The 14273-nt window shown below is 48.8% G+C and overlaps 6 protein-coding genes across 6 annotated transcripts; 3 read left to right on the forward strand and 3 right to left on the reverse strand.

Moving 5' to 3' along the window:
* Window positions 1-78: 78 nt before the first annotated feature.
* M430DRAFT_136246 (hypothetical protein) lies at window positions 79-1404 on the reverse strand (the record flags this gene model as incomplete). The annotated part of the gene is made up of 5 exons (XM_024862455.1): window positions 79-209; window positions 270-800; window positions 854-928; window positions 984-1002; window positions 1065-1404. 5 exons carry the CDS (start codon window positions 1402-1404, stop codon window positions 92-94), a joined length of 1083 nt encoding a protein of 360 aa, XP_024723420.1. The 3' UTR covers window positions 79-91.
* A 1155-nt stretch (window positions 1405-2559) lies between these two features.
* M430DRAFT_97426 (hypothetical protein) lies at window positions 2560-3316 on the forward strand (the record flags this gene model as incomplete). The annotated part of the gene is made up of 2 exons (XM_024870037.1): window positions 2560-2616; window positions 2675-3316. 2 exons carry the CDS (start codon window positions 2560-2562, stop codon window positions 3314-3316), a joined length of 699 nt encoding a protein of 232 aa, XP_024723421.1.
* A 214-nt stretch (window positions 3317-3530) lies between these two features.
* M430DRAFT_48946 (hypothetical protein) lies at window positions 3531-3884 on the forward strand (the record flags this gene model as incomplete). Its single annotated transcript, XM_024868029.1, has 2 exons — window positions 3531-3559; window positions 3632-3884. The coding sequence occupies 2 exons, from the start codon at window positions 3531-3533 to the stop codon at window positions 3882-3884; spliced, it is 282 nt and encodes a 93-aa protein (XP_024723422.1).
* Window positions 3885-4449: 565 nt separating this feature from the next.
* On the reverse strand, window positions 4450-7209 carry M430DRAFT_117503 (hypothetical protein). Its single transcript, XM_024861672.1, has 13 exons — window positions 6981-7209; window positions 6898-6925; window positions 6823-6839; window positions 6744-6757; window positions 6474-6681; window positions 6241-6418; window positions 6085-6178; window positions 5993-6034; window positions 5829-5937; window positions 5269-5770; window positions 5115-5203; window positions 4847-5060; window positions 4450-4786 (listed from the first exon to the last, which is right to left on the reverse strand). Exons 1-13 carry the CDS (start codon window positions 7160-7162, stop codon window positions 4574-4576), a joined length of 1890 nt encoding a protein of 629 aa, XP_024723423.1. The 5' UTR covers window positions 7163-7209; the 3' UTR covers window positions 4450-4573.
* A 1377-nt stretch (window positions 7210-8586) lies between these two features.
* On the forward strand, window positions 8587-12114 carry M430DRAFT_17297 (hypothetical protein; the record flags this gene model as incomplete). Its single annotated transcript, XM_024863640.1, has 5 exons — window positions 8587-9219; window positions 9281-9871; window positions 9959-11005; window positions 11059-11877; window positions 11941-12114. The coding sequence occupies 5 exons, from the start codon at window positions 8587-8589 to the stop codon at window positions 12112-12114; spliced, it is 3264 nt and encodes a 1087-aa protein (XP_024723424.1).
* Window positions 12115-12908: 794 nt separating this feature from the next.
* On the reverse strand, window positions 12909-13854 carry M430DRAFT_33876 (hypothetical protein). Its single transcript, XM_024866451.1, has one exon. It carries the CDS (start codon window positions 13754-13756, stop codon window positions 13094-13096), a length of 663 nt encoding a protein of 220 aa, XP_024723425.1. The 5' UTR covers window positions 13757-13854; the 3' UTR covers window positions 12909-13093.
* Window positions 13855-14273: the final 419 nt, after the last annotated feature.

A 14273-nucleotide genomic window follows, 5' to 3' on the forward strand; every position in this document is an offset into this window, starting at 1 on the left:
GGTTTGGTTATATATACCTAAAGGCCTCTATACAACCCTTCTCTACTGTCTACTTGAGAAACAGCAAATACCGAATCTGTAACATATATCCTCATAGGGTGTGCTTTACCGGAGTCACCAACAAATGTTTATTGACGGGCGTCAAAGGCTCTCTCCCTTTCAAAACCGCATCTATATTTCTCATCGACAGCTCTTCAAACCCTATATGCCTGCAAAAGATCAGTCAGTAACAAGATACGGCATGGACTATGATAGGTGATGTAGCCTACGTTTGAAGAGTCCCGCCAGCATTGTGTGACGTAAGTGTCACTTCCCTGAGCCGCTTCAACCGCTCATTAACATTCGGCTCAAGATCATGCACATCGAGTCCGACACCGACGAGTCTCCCCTCCTCAACCGCATCAGCGACAGCCTCATCGTCGACCAAGCTTCCGCGAGCAATATTCACAAACCGACTACCCCATTTTATATTCCGCAGTCGCTCTTTGACGATGAGCTTCTTCCCATCTGGGGATGCGGGCGTGGCGAGGACTACGCAATCGCTGATAGCAAGCATGGCATCGAGACTGGAGAAGAACTCGGCTTCGACTTCGGCTTCTTGCGCCGCGGGTTTGCGTACCACATCGTAGTACTTGATCTTCATGCCGAAGGCTCGGTAGGCTTTCTGCGCGATTCTGAACCCGATGTTCCCAAAGCCTATTATTCCAAGTGTGTGCCCCCTCGGGTTGTGGGAGACGGCAGCCGCGTTAGTATGGCAATCTTTGAATTCTGCTGCGGAGGAGCGGGCCGCTGTTGTGCACCTATGAACGTGTCAGGAATTGACAGTCCTCCGTTTTAGGGGTGGAAGTGGTACCAGGTCAGGTTTCTGAAGGTCGCCAATATGAGGAAGAGGGCAAAATCTGCCACGGATTCAGCGGAAGCTGCTGCGCTGGTTGTTGTTAGAGGCCATGTGATTTTGTCATCCTGGAAAGCATTCAACGCACCTGTTGCAGTATACAATTCCTAATCGAGCTACTGTCAGTGATTTATTCCTACAAAACTCGGGAGTTTTGGAAGGTACAAACCTCGCGCAGCCAAAAGATCTACATCAGCCCAATCAAAGCCAGCACCAGCAGATGCAAAAATCTTACAGGACGTAGGAATTAGAGGTATAAGCTCCTTATCCCAGCGACCCATTTCACCACCCGTATTCCAAAAGGGTCTAAAGATTGCCGCAAAGTTCCCCCACCTCTTCTCTCTCAATCCTTTCATAAACTCATCTCTCTGGCGTTCTTCTGTCGATGGACGAACGACAGTGAAATCTTCAGAGAATTTGGCATAAAGGTCTGTATTCCATTTCACGGGATCTCCAATGTGGAGGACGATTGGCTTTCGAGATGCTTCTTGGGAGGATGTATATGCCATGGTTTTCAACTGTGAATAGCGGTCAGGTGCTTTTGAGATGTGAAAGTGTTATTGTTCCTGAAAGAATAATCGGAAAACGAAAGGTTTATGAGACAAACTTTGGAAGGCCAGCTCACTTATTATGCTCTTCTCTCCAAGACGGAGTAGGCGTTGAGCGGCGTTTGACGGCTGAGATGAGATGTGGTGTTGCCGACCCCAGAACCACGGAGTATAGGCGGCAATTGACCCAATCCGTGGCCCTGCAGCGCGGGGTTGCAGGCTTGTAGTACCCTTGCCAATTCGTGTCTGGTGAACAGCTGTCCATCCTCTTCTCTAAAGCTTTACCTTTGAAGTTTTCCTGTGGAACGCAATTCATTAACAGAATAATTGAACTAAGTAGTTCATGTCGGCAAACTTCGTTAACACAAAGAGCGGAGGCCGGCGATTCCAACTGTCCATTTGCGTGTGTCTAAATTGGCTAGAGTGTACCCACTACCCGGTGTGGGGACGGCTTTCCACACACGTCTTCCAGAAGACTCGGAACGCTTTTCCCGAGAACATTGTCTGTAGCTATTCCGTACCCGAGTCGTGATGCTGTTGCGCGGCCGCCATAAACCGGCTGTTGGTAGTGGAACTTGGTCTCGTCGTCTGGACTCGTCGGTCTCATGGCAGATGCTGGACATAGCAGAGTAAAAGAGGCAAAAGAGACAGTCTGCAGCGGCATTTGAGCACTTGCTTCCAAACCAGAACTGAAGATTGCACGCAGATAGATAGAGAGGAGAGAACTTCGCAGAAAGAGGGAGGACTACTTCCGCTACTCGAAGTACTTGACCCTATGTGTCTGCATGTGCGAGGGTCAATAATTGTTATCTCAGTCGATGTTGGTTCAACCTCAGCCTCATATTTATTAGCTGCAACCCATCACTGGAAGGTTTTGCATGCTTTGAGCATTGGGACAAAAAACTCGAGGTGTTGCTATAGGGAATGGCGGGCTGGGCCGAGATAATCCACCTACGGAGTAGCTACAGCGCTACGTAAAATGCGGGGAGCCGCCAATGTAAGATAAGGTCGCCCCATCAGCAACTACAACAATATCTGGAGTTGGTATATCTATGCATCCGCGCTTTTCAACCATTTGACTCCTAAGCCGCATTGAAAATCCCCACGCCCATCGAGATGAGCACAGCTGAATCCCAGCAGGCTGGTGGTGTGCCCACCCTCCACCACCTCGATGTACGCATGGCAGCTTCTTCCTAGAATCTCACATCAGCTAACCCGTCTCTCTCCCCAGCATTCCCAATCACAACGAATTATTTGGCTCCTTGAGGAGCTAGGTATTGAATACAAGCTTGTGCTGTATGCGCGGGTTCAAGGTCGTGCGCCCCCGGAGATGAAGAGCGTCCACCAACTCGGAAAGTCGCCCACGCTCCTCACCGCAGACGGGAAGGCCATTATAGAAAGCAGCGCTATCGTGGCATATCTCCTCAAAACATATGATACGGATGGAAAGTTTGCGAGCGAGGATTGGTTGCGCGACGAGGTGCTGACGAGCTTTGCGGGCGCGTCGCTGGGCCCGGTCAACGCCATTGAGCTGCTGTTTGATATTGCGTCGAGGAGGACACCGTGGCCATTGGTTTATATTGCGAGGAAGGTGAGGGGAGGAATTCAGAGGGCGTTCACGTCGGCGGAGTTTGAGAAAGATCTACAGTACTTGGAGGGAGAGTTGGGAGATAGGGAATGGTTCAATGGGAAGCAGTTGGGGAGGAGCGATGTCATGTTAAGTTTCCCAGTGGATACGATAGCTCAGAGAGGATGGGTTGACCTTGCGAAGGACTACCCGAAGATTGATGCTTGGAGGAAGAGGATATGGAGTAGAGAGGCTTGGAAGAGGGCCCTGGAGAAGGGCAATGGGTATGACTTGAATCTGTGGTAGCGGGAATTCGGGAGGGGTACTTATCCACATCTACATTGAGCAGCTTGCTTCACCATGCCGTCTATAAGGACCCGGACGAAGGAGATAGGATGGATGGCAGCTGGGAATTTGATAATCTCTTAATCAGCATGTGCTGATATGGGTACTGTAGAACTTTTGAGACGTCAAACAGAACCACGAGTTAGGGATGAGCTGCTTGGTCCGGGATGGATTCATGGGCTCTGCATACCCATCATTTTCAAGGTAGGAGTTTCCATCCTGAGAGCACAATATATTGGTTAAGTTGACACACCAGTCGACTAATTCAACTTTTAGGGTCGGGTATCACCCAAAGTTCCCAAACCCAGACCCCTTCTCCAGCCTTGACTTCTCGACCTGGTCCTTTGTACATTCCTTCCCCTTCGCGTCCACTACTCCTCCACTACCACCGAAAGACGCACGACGACTTTTTGACCTGTATTTCTCACTCAAGAGGTTCCATATCTCAAGATGCCTGCCGCCTGAACCCCTGAGTGCACTTAGATACGAGGAACGTTCCCTGTCACTTCCTGCGCTCACCAACTTCTAAGCCAATGAGCCCCTGAATATTACAAAATCACACAAGATACCACTTGGTTACACGATGTCTTAAACTATCTGGTCAGGTATTACCTAGGTATGTTCAGAGAATACCGAGCTAGTGGACGCCTTCAGGGAGAAAAGGATCATGAACTTGTACCTATTTAGCCGTGCTCGAAATCTATATAATCCCCTGCGCTTGTCTATCCCATGCGCTTTTCTGATAGCCGGCATCATGCATGTATCATACCTCTACTGCCGCAACGCCATCAAACCATCTTGTTCAGATGGTCCCAAAGCACCCTATGGCACGAAGGGTCCTAGAGAAATGGCGACCAGAGTTGGACTAGCAGCACTGTACTTTCTCAGAAAGTCTGGCCTGCTGCCTTGGCTATGTGCTGCATTCATGCAATTATGCAAGAGTCGTGCGTCTGTATGGCGACAGAGCTGGGCAGAGAGGTAAGTATCATTCGATCTCAAGCAGATGTTGCCATTCCGAAGCCTGCGAACTTTTGATTCACCAACGAGATCGCTTTGCAGATAGGCCCACGAGTGCAGAAATGTTTAAATAACTAGCATTTACTAGATTCAATTATATTCGAGTCTCGATATACTTTGCTCTCTAACCAAAGAACTATATGTGGTATATTAAACGCCCAACGCACCTGAAAAGCCAAAGTCAAGTAAGACCAAGGTGCTCTATTTCATCCATACCCAAACCCAATGCACGAAGATCCAAACGTTTTCCCTCGCACTCCCATTTTCCAAAAACACCAGCCTTCCTTTCCGCGTCTTGCTTGCGACTTGCACCGTATTACGCAGATCGTTGGATCGTTCTGGGCCCCAGTCCAAGATCCTAAAACCATGTTTGCGGATCTTGTAACCTAGGATAAGTATGATAAATACCGGCACCTATGCTGGTATTAGTTTTGAACAAAATTGTGTGAAGTGTATAGCTGGAACGGGACTCACACTGATGTACGAGGCAATGAATTGTCGAAGGCCGAAGGGCCGTTGCACAAAACATACTGCTCCGTTGAAAGTGACGAGTACGATGCTTGCAATGAGGCCATACGCGGCTTTCAGCCATTGCCCATGGGATTTGTAGGGATATCCTGGATGGTTACGATCGTAACTTGCAGCTTGAGCTTCGGAAGCATTTCCATATCGCTTGACTTGTTCCAATCTAAATGCGATATTTGCGTTAGCAGGAGTAGCGAAAAGGGGGCTTTGTACATACGTTTTAAAGAAGCGGAGGTAAGTGGCGCAGATGATAATGTACACGATCAGACAAGACACTGTGCAATTCGATGCGAGCTCACTCAGTCTCTGGGGTTTGAATTATCAGAAAACGTTATACTATAAGGCCTAGCCCACGTCTTGATTATACTTACCATACCAGGCGCCCCAGTACTACCCATGAACGCCATCATCATTAAGCAGCCGGTCATGAGCACCGATCTTGTCGGAACCCCCCAATGGCATTGGCGTAGTCTCCTCGTAATAAATTCGGGTCCGGTCTGGCCTTGCAATGCCAGGGTATACAGTACTCTCGAGCCCACGTACATAGAATTGATGGCACAGGTGAAGGACGAGAAGACGAAAATCGCGTTGAAAAAGTGCGCGGCGGAAGGAATCCCTGCCTCGACGACAGCGATGATAAATATTGAGGATTCGCCTACTGACTGTGCTCCTCCGTTGATAAAGGGGTGGTTCATAGGAACCATGAAGGAGGCTGTCAGCATTGCAATAGAATATAGAGAGACGATGCGAATGTTGATCTTTCGTGCAGCAAGCTTCATACTCTCCGCATCTGGCAGCGACTTGCTCTCCGCTGCCGTAGCGGCAACAATATCCATCCCGACGTAGGAGAATATAACATGGATAATAGTTGTCCTGTGCAATGCGACATGAGCCAAGGTACAACAGCACGTAACAGTATGGTCAAGCTTACCACATCCCAAGGAAAGTTCCAATTCCACCGGTAATAGTCCGCTCATACTTCCCGCTCTCATCCTTTACCTGAAAGACGTGATTGAAGAATGAGTACGGCGAGTCCCAGTCTTTCAAGATACCGGTTAATCATGTCAATATCAAGCCGTGCAGAGCAAAACTTACATTTGGATCCTATTGTCGTGTCGTAGTATGCATTGGCTCTTGCTACACATCGTTACTAAAATTTATTTATTGGGCTGGGGGTTGCTACTTACGCTTCATTGTGGTCAGAACGAGCATCATCATGATGAGCATAGTAATGAATATCAACTTGATGGAACCAAATACGTATTCGAGCTCTCCGAACCACTACCTTGCGTCAGTGTGTACTTTGCCAGTCGCTGAAACCAGTAGCATATTGGCTGATATACCTTCACGGGTGCCATGTTGATGATAGTCACTATGACAAGGAACAAAGCAATCCACACCAGGGGATTAACATCGTTGCCGACTGTCCATCTCAAGGATGTGCTGCCGTCATCATAGCGAAAATTAATTGCATTGGCAACCGCAACCAGCTCGTCGGAGGCAAGAACGACATATGCAAACCTTGGAGTTGTTAGAGACCGTCAATAGCTCGTCCAGACCTTTGGGATACGCATACCAGTACATCCAGCCCACAGCAAAACCAACGCCTCGATCGAGGAAGCGTCGAGGGAATTCCATCACGGGAGCATTGACAGGCATCAGGGCAGTCATTTCGACCAGGCAGGATATCACTGAGGATATCACCGTCCCCATGAGGACGTAGGCCAGGACCGCGCCGCCAGGCCCAGCACCAGCAAGCGATTTACCACTTCCGAGGAACAATCCTGCAACATTGTTATAAACCTGTCCTAAAGTTCCTTGGGAAGCACTCGATGATTTCTTGTACCATTTCCGATTGTGCTAGAGACGAATGCCGGTTATTGATTGATCCAAGTGTCGACAAGATGGTAAGATTGGAGACGTACCCTGAAAATGCGATCATCTTTGTCGCGCCATCAGTTGGTGTACATTTGGTCAACCCTCCTATCCGGTGGACTTACATTGATTTGTCTCTCCCCTAACACTCTCCTGGTGACAAAGTAAGCGTTATATCCAGTAACTGACTTTCGAATAGACCCCATACCACACACCATTGCCACGGCGCCCCTGGGCATCTTCAAGGAACTCAGGCTCGTCAACTGACGGTGTACGAGTACCTGTGAGAGTCTGAACATTTTGGAAGTCCGAGTCGAAACGCGAGCGACTCTGATCCGCCCCATATTCGAAGACCTGCGGCAGTACTGCTTCGGGTTTTTCGTGATCCATCAGAGTCTACAGAGGCAATGGAAAAGCAACAGAGGAAAGGTCCAGCCCAGAAAAAGGCAGGGACAGGGATTTATAAAAGACTACTGCTCCGTATGGAGACAGATAGCGGCAGAGCTCATCTGCACACATCCGCAAAGGGGAATAGTTCAGTGTTCAAGACTTGGTGGCACGCCTTGCGGCCCTTGCGGCCCTTGCCCCTACACCCGTAAGGCGCGGGGTAGCAGTATGGGCCAGTATCATGCGCATGGAGAGCTGCAAGAGGCTTTCGCCGTGGCTCACGAGAAGGCGGCTAAGGGCGTGGCACGAGCTGTGCTCTGTACAGACTCACACAGGAGGGCGCTGCAGTAGGGGAGTGCGGCATCAGGGCCTTGGTTCTCCTGCGAGGGACAACCACTACTACTCTACGGACTACCTATACTCGCTGGTAACTGTACTGACAGAGTGCCACCATCCATTGTTGCAACGGAGCTGATAATAGGTAGGGTAGAGTTGATCCGCAGAAGAAGAGTCTAGAGTCACACTTCCAACGGAGTATCGCCTTATCAACACTAGTCTTTGATTCTCGGCCAGGATGGGCACAATCTGGAGTCTAGATCCCGCTTTCGCGAAATAAGACTTTCTACGGAGTAGCGAGTACTACCTTATAGACGACACTCGGCCACGGCGACGGCACCTACTGTCCTTTGCTTCGTATGGGATCATGCGAACAGAACAAGCCTCGAGGACTATGTCTTTGACTCGTAGTCCGAGGAGGGCTTCGTCCCTACAGTGTATATCCCTTGGCACTTGAGGTTTCTCTTTGCTTTTTTCTTTTCAATATTGCCCCCGCAAAACTGCAGCTGTCAATGGAGTACGGAAGAGAAGCTGAGACTATCATCCCCCTGAGCCCTGACCAGTCAGTCAGCCCTGCTCCTCCCCCTGTCCCCGTCACTCGGTCGCTAGGCAAGGTTGCAGGGTTGTACGGAGCGCTGCGTACTGATTTGCCAGAGAGCCTAAAATCCTCCATAGAATCCAATGATGTCCCGTACCAGTGTACCGCACGAGAGAGTACGGACTGTACGAGCTGAGCTCGCTCTGAGAGGAGGGACAGCGAATGGGCCAATAGAATAACAGGCTGCTACCAACATCCAAACGGTGTTCTGGTTGGTTATGGCACATGCGGCTGAGGAATCCTGAAATCCACACATGATAAGGTGGATCGATAGGCGAAGCTTTCATGGAACCATAGGTAACAATAGGAGTGGTGCCCCGGGTTGAGGGCGGCACAAAAGCCTTCTTCCAACTGAGTTCTTTCATCCCGCAAATCATCACCCAAAGCGTCTCTTGCCATCGACTGCTGGTGGTATATCTTGGCTTGGTAGATACGGAGCCGTCCCGTGTGGCGGACAGACTAGAAGCCAACGCCCGCGTCACGCCTTGTTACTATGGCGGCTCCAGCCTCATCATCACTGTTTATGAGTCTGGGGAACGCATGGAGGCTCCTATCACTTCGAAGTGACGTCGACGACATCATCTTGGAGCTACTCGGTCATTTTTCGCTGGAGAAGATTTATGCCGAGAGCGACAAGGAGACGTATCAACACTTGTTGACTACTCTGCTTGCTCAACTAAACACGATATTTTACTTTCAACGTCTGACAGTACCCTCTGAGAACCTGCAAGTCGGCTCACTTGGGTGGTATTTGGGGTTTCTTGCCAGCTGGGAGGTAACTTTACGTTCAGTAGAATTTATCCTGCAGGTCGTCCAAGAGGGGCGCGAAAATCTGTGGGAGGCTGAATCGTTAAGAGACAAATATCTGCCCGAGTTCCTCTTATCAGCCCTCAGGCTCATCACGCTTCACCCCAAAGCCCCCTCAAACCAGCGTGCTAAAGATCGCCGAGAGCGGTTTGCACGCATTCACCGGTCTCTAGAGAGAATACACGACAGTTACCCCGGGTCCAAATCCTTTCTCTTCTTGATCTGCAGAGAAATCACTGGCGCTCTAAAAGCTGAGCCCAATGGTCTTGCTCTTCCTACAAAGATGAGATATGAGTTGCCAAATTTGGCCTCTGATTTGGTCAGAAAGCCCCTTTAAAACAAAAAGTTATACTTATTGAGGTAAAACTAACACTCTATAGTATCCCCTTCACGAATGCCTCTCATCACAGTATGTCTCTACGATAGCACCCAAAACTGGCTTTTCTACTTGTGATTGGCTCTCCCAGTTTCTGGCGCTTCGAGATGTGTCCCACTTCGTAGTGGCAGCCTCCATCCAGTATTCTGTGAATCGAGAGACTCGCGATGTGCGCCTTCAATCATCTTCTGCCAGGACACGGAATGCTGTGTTACATGCTCTTGAAAATCTTCAGATGCCAGAGCATCTATCCCAGGTAGATATGATTGCAACGTTCAGTGAAACGTTTCGAATCATCCTTCCAGACACACCTAGTCTCGAACGACGAGGTTCATCGGATTCCCACCAATACGAGACAAAAATGGATGCCACAGATGCCCTCTGCTTAAGACTAAGTGAACGTCAGGTGATACATCGTGTGAGTGATAGGGAAATGATGCATAGCCTGTCGAAAATTACCAGGAGTATTTCTTTACTGGATGATCCCACAGCTCAGGTAAGAGCTATACGTCCAAGGCTATACGCAGTGAACTGTCCCAGTTCTCATCTTGCAGGTGATTCCCAGCTAAGGTCATCGGAGGATCTGAAATTTCCAGTAAGTCTTGACCCATATGAAGACGCACTTATTGGAGACCATGTCATTTGCATGATTGAAATATACTAAGAGACCCTCTTCATGCAGGAAGATCCTTCTGAAGGCTCGGAAATAATGCTGCCATCAGATTCAAAATGTATCTATTGCGGAGAGCCCATAACCATGCTGCGAGAAGTATCCCTCGCACAAAATACCTGGGAAATTTTAAAGCCCCTTGAGCCTAACCCCGATACGATCAACGTGGAACGACATCTGCCTACGAGGTTCCGATTGGAGCCACCAAAATTTGAGAGTGGCTTGACGTTGAATCCAAATTATAACAACATCTTCAGTGGCAGCAGCCAGAAATCATTTGAGCCAGAACCATATTTGCCTCATCAGATTTCGTCTCCATTTTCGGCCTCTTTTCCCCAAGAACCATCACGCTCTATTTCTCAGGCTCTACGATCCCCACAATTGTCTAACTTTCGTCAGAATTTAGATACACAGCGGACCGACACGTTGCTGCCAGATGGTCAAACCCCTAATTCTAGTGAGGGAGGGAATCCCTTTGATATCCAGATATCAACCGAAACCCCGGCTATTAAAACTACCATAGTCGAAGCACCAATTTCACCAGACTCTCTAGTATCTCCAAGCACAATATTTCGTGGTCCAAGGCAGTCCCGGGGTGAACAATCCCCACGATCTGTCTGCTTTGAGAACGTCCCTAGTCTCAAAAGTCGACCTGTGCCATTAATTGCGACCCCTGAGAAACCAAAATCTGGGTGGAGATCGAAAATATCACGATCAAGAAGAGACAGCCCTGCAGTTTCTGGAGACACGAGCTCTTTGTCATCAACAACACTAGAATCTCAAAGACTTGAGGAAATTTGCCTAAAGAGCTCGACTACAACGTCAAAAGGTTCTGCGAGGAGCAAGTCAGCCAAGAAAATAAGGGATATAAAAGTGTATCTATCCCAAAATTCATCATACGCCCTCTTTTGGTCACAGTCGTCAATACATGTATTTGATGTCGGAAAGTCGCCTCCGACGATTATTCACGCAACATCAACCGACAGTACTTGTGTTCTGGCAGCTCTAACAAAGGTGCATCTGGCATATATTATTAAATCGCAAGAGCAGAAACTTACGGTAAGCCAATTTGCAATATCCGTCCCCAAATTTTTACTGATGCACGAGTCTAGCTTCGAATCATAAACCTCGTACAACCCCAAACTCCGGTAGTCGAGTACCGTATGGCCCAATCGCCGTATTGTACGAGCATATCCATTTGTCCCAAAGAGAACTATGTCGTTGTTGGGTTCGACAAGCCTATTGTTCGATTTTTCAGAACCTCTGGTTCAGAGGCCCCACGAGAAGACCGTCTTCATAGTCGCTATCATGAAGAATGCAAAGAGAAAGACTGTGCGCCTGTTGGAACATTATCGTTCTCAACCGATGGCCTAGCCCTCCTTGCCAGTACCAGAAGCCTCAAGAATGGCACAATCTCATTCTACTCTTGGCGTTATCCATTCGACACTTTCCAGGAGGAATCAAAATGCCGATACCACGTTGCCTTACATGAGTCTGAAGACAACGGAGTCTCGTCGGCAATTTTCCGCCCTGGGTCTGGAATGGAACCAAACTTAATATGCGTCACCACTTGGACACTTTCCGGTAGCCCTCTGTTGATCCAGCCGGAAAATGGCCAGAAAAGTGACATCAAGACTGATAGAGCAGGTCACCAAGGCCAATTGGGGAGTCGCATTCAGTGCGCCACTTTCTCGCCCTCTGGCAAGGAGCTTGCAATGGTTAACGCCAAAGGACATCTGTATCAGATCGTGAACCTCAATTCGAATCCGCTTGATGTACGAAGAATCGCAACTTCACTGGAACTCACTAAGAAAGAAGATTTCTTTGCCATGTCGTATATGGCACTACCTGATGAAGATGCAATTGTCCTTGCATGGGCAGATTCATCCAAAGACTTGGGGTACGTGAAAAAGATACCTGTAAGATCGCAAGTACGTATTACCTAGCTCACTACTTTCCCATATTGTAGTTTCTAACTATGCTCTCTATTCCAGGGAATCACGAGCACTGCCACAGCCCATGGTTCTATGCACATGTCTCATGATATGCAGACAGTTATTCGCTATGAACTTCCTGGTGAGGGTATATGCTCCCCAGGAACCCCAGCGGAGATGAGTGCCCCGGAAGACGATGGACCCCACAAGGGAAAAATGAAAGAAAATTATTAGCCGCCAGTTCCACATCTCAGAATGAAGGCCCTGTATCACTATTTATCCATCAATCTTCCCCTATTCATGGCTTGCCACCCCTCAACACAACTAGACACCGCTTGGGAAATTCAACTTTGTGATTAGGCAAGGTGTAGAAAACTTGAGATCTTCTCAGCACCGACATCCAATCACTCAGGGATACCTCCAACTTTCAGTAATTGATGTAGTGTTTTTTTAAGATGTGATTATACCATAACTGAATTTCCGATATTCAAACTACGGGAAGCGAGACGCTACCTCAGCTGGCGTCATGGAATGATGGAATGTGCTAAGGGAGCGGAAATCGAGATATTATTCGAGGATTGGAGGAAAGTGAAGGAGGGCTTTGTATGTAGCGCACTGCGGAGAAAACGAACGGTGACTGTGTTGAGCAGTTTCGGGATAGAAATCATGGGGGAAAGGAGCGGAACTTCATATTCAAGGAGAAGAGTAGCGTAAATGGGTTTACGCTGTAGGGGATCAGACAGTTATTTTAATTGCTGTGATTGAGGCTATAGTTATGGGGTAAAGGAAGTCAAGGAAGAGAATGGTTGAGGTGACGAAGTGCGCTCTAATCAGAGAGGTAGATAGGTACAGAAAGAACTCTTGTCCTCCAATGACCACCACAACCAGATCAATTGCTGGCACTTGATAAATCACAACAACCAATGCGAAATAATGAAAGGTAGTAGAGTAAACAATAAATTGGGGTTAGCCTAAGGAGGATGATTTCTCCGTCTTCTAGGATGAGTTAACTACCATATAACCTCTTATGGGATGCAATGAACCAATTGTTTCATTTCATTCTCAATGGCGAAATCTCATCTAACTTTTTAAACCCAATGCATAGCGCCCAACACCTGACCCGGAACATGGTATCTGTATCTGTATTCAAAATGGCCTCCCCGAAAAAAAGGACGCGCAAGATGGACCTTCACAACCCCAACCCATCCATCTCCTACTTTCCCTCCACCATCTGTTCGCAAGACTTCTTCGCTTTCTTCTCCTCCAGGCTCTGCTGCTGCGTCTGGACCGCGAGTTGATATTTGCTCAGCAGTGTTCGCATACGCCATTTCCTCGCTACATGAACCAGCTTCCGCCGCGAAGCCGCCAGTTCCGTGGGGCTCTGTGGTGGTGCGGAATGCCGCGGTCGGGGACTGGGGGAGACGGGGCTGCATCCGATGGGGCTTTTGGAGACTAGTCGTTCGCGCTCGGATTCGAAGCGCGGACAGTCGTGGATCTGATGTTTGGCCGATTTGGGTCCTTGGCCGCAGGCGCAAAGACCGGGCACGTTGCGAGGCCCTAGGAACTTTGCGAGACTGGAACTTCTCCTTCGCCGAGCTGGCATTATCGGTGTTTCGCTTGCTTTATATGGGGTCTCGGGGAAAGGTTGTGTGGCTCTTGGGACGATGGGTGACTGTGTGGCTCTTGCAAGGATGGGCGATTGCGCGGCGGGTCTTGGGAATTGTGTTGTGGGTGAGAATTGGAATGGTGAGGCTTGGAGGTTCTGGAATGAAGTGATGATTTGGTTTTGGGGAAAGGAGGTTTTCAGAGTGGATAGCTGGAGGGGGCTGCGTGGATCCGATGCAGTGATCGATCTTCGAACCGTTGTGGACGCCATGATGAAGAAACTCGTAACAGAACAACGAAAAGCCTGAGGCTGAATTTTTATCAAGCTTTTTGATTACACGAGGCAAAGGTTCAAGACAACAGCGGTGCTGACAGCAGTCTAAGTACCTCCGTAAGGTCTCAAGCAGAAGGTTGGACTAATTGGGGAATCAACACTCAAAGCCACACGACAGAAGGTGAGCCGGCAAACAATTTCCCAAAGCGGGAGATGGGAACATAAACAACAATCCTATGCGAAGCTACTCATTCCATCGAGCCTTCGATCAGATAATAATGGAAGCGAAAGTCATTGGACTTGAGGGGAAAGGGGAGAAGGATCAGGAGGCTGAGCCTCGTGCTCGCTTAATCTTGGCTATGCGATACCCCTGTCGCTAGTCAGGGGCCAATCTCAAAACAAGCGGCGTCAAAGGATTTGCCCATGAATTGGCGTCAGCCTCTTGCTGATCTTGCTATTTCTGGGGTTTGAGAGGAAACCCTGCACTTCGGGGGCACTGCTCCCTCAAACCACG

Source organism: Amorphotheca resinae, assembly GCF_003019875.1.
Source record: "Amorphotheca resinae ATCC 22711 unplaced genomic scaffold M430scaffold_3, whole genome shotgun sequence".
Lineage (NCBI taxonomy): Eukaryota > Fungi > Ascomycota > Leotiomycetes > Helotiales > Amorphothecaceae > Amorphotheca > Amorphotheca resinae.

Coding starts and splice junctions, on each gene's coding strand:
- M430DRAFT_117503 (XM_024861672.1), bottom strand. CDS start 7,162: ATGGATCACGAAAAACCCGAAGCAGTACTGCCGCAGGTCTTCGAATAT. Junction 6,419..6,473: donor GCTGTGGGCTGGATGTACTG/GTATGCGTATCC, acceptor AACAACTCCAAG/GTTTGCATATGTCGTTCTTG. Junction 5,204..5,268: donor GTACTGGGGCGCCTGGTATG/GTAAGTATAATC, acceptor TTCAAACCCCAG/AGACTGAGTGAGCTCGCATC.
- M430DRAFT_33876 (XM_024866451.1), bottom strand. CDS start 13,756: ATGGCGTCCACAACGGTTCGAAGATCGATCACTGCATCGGATCCACGC.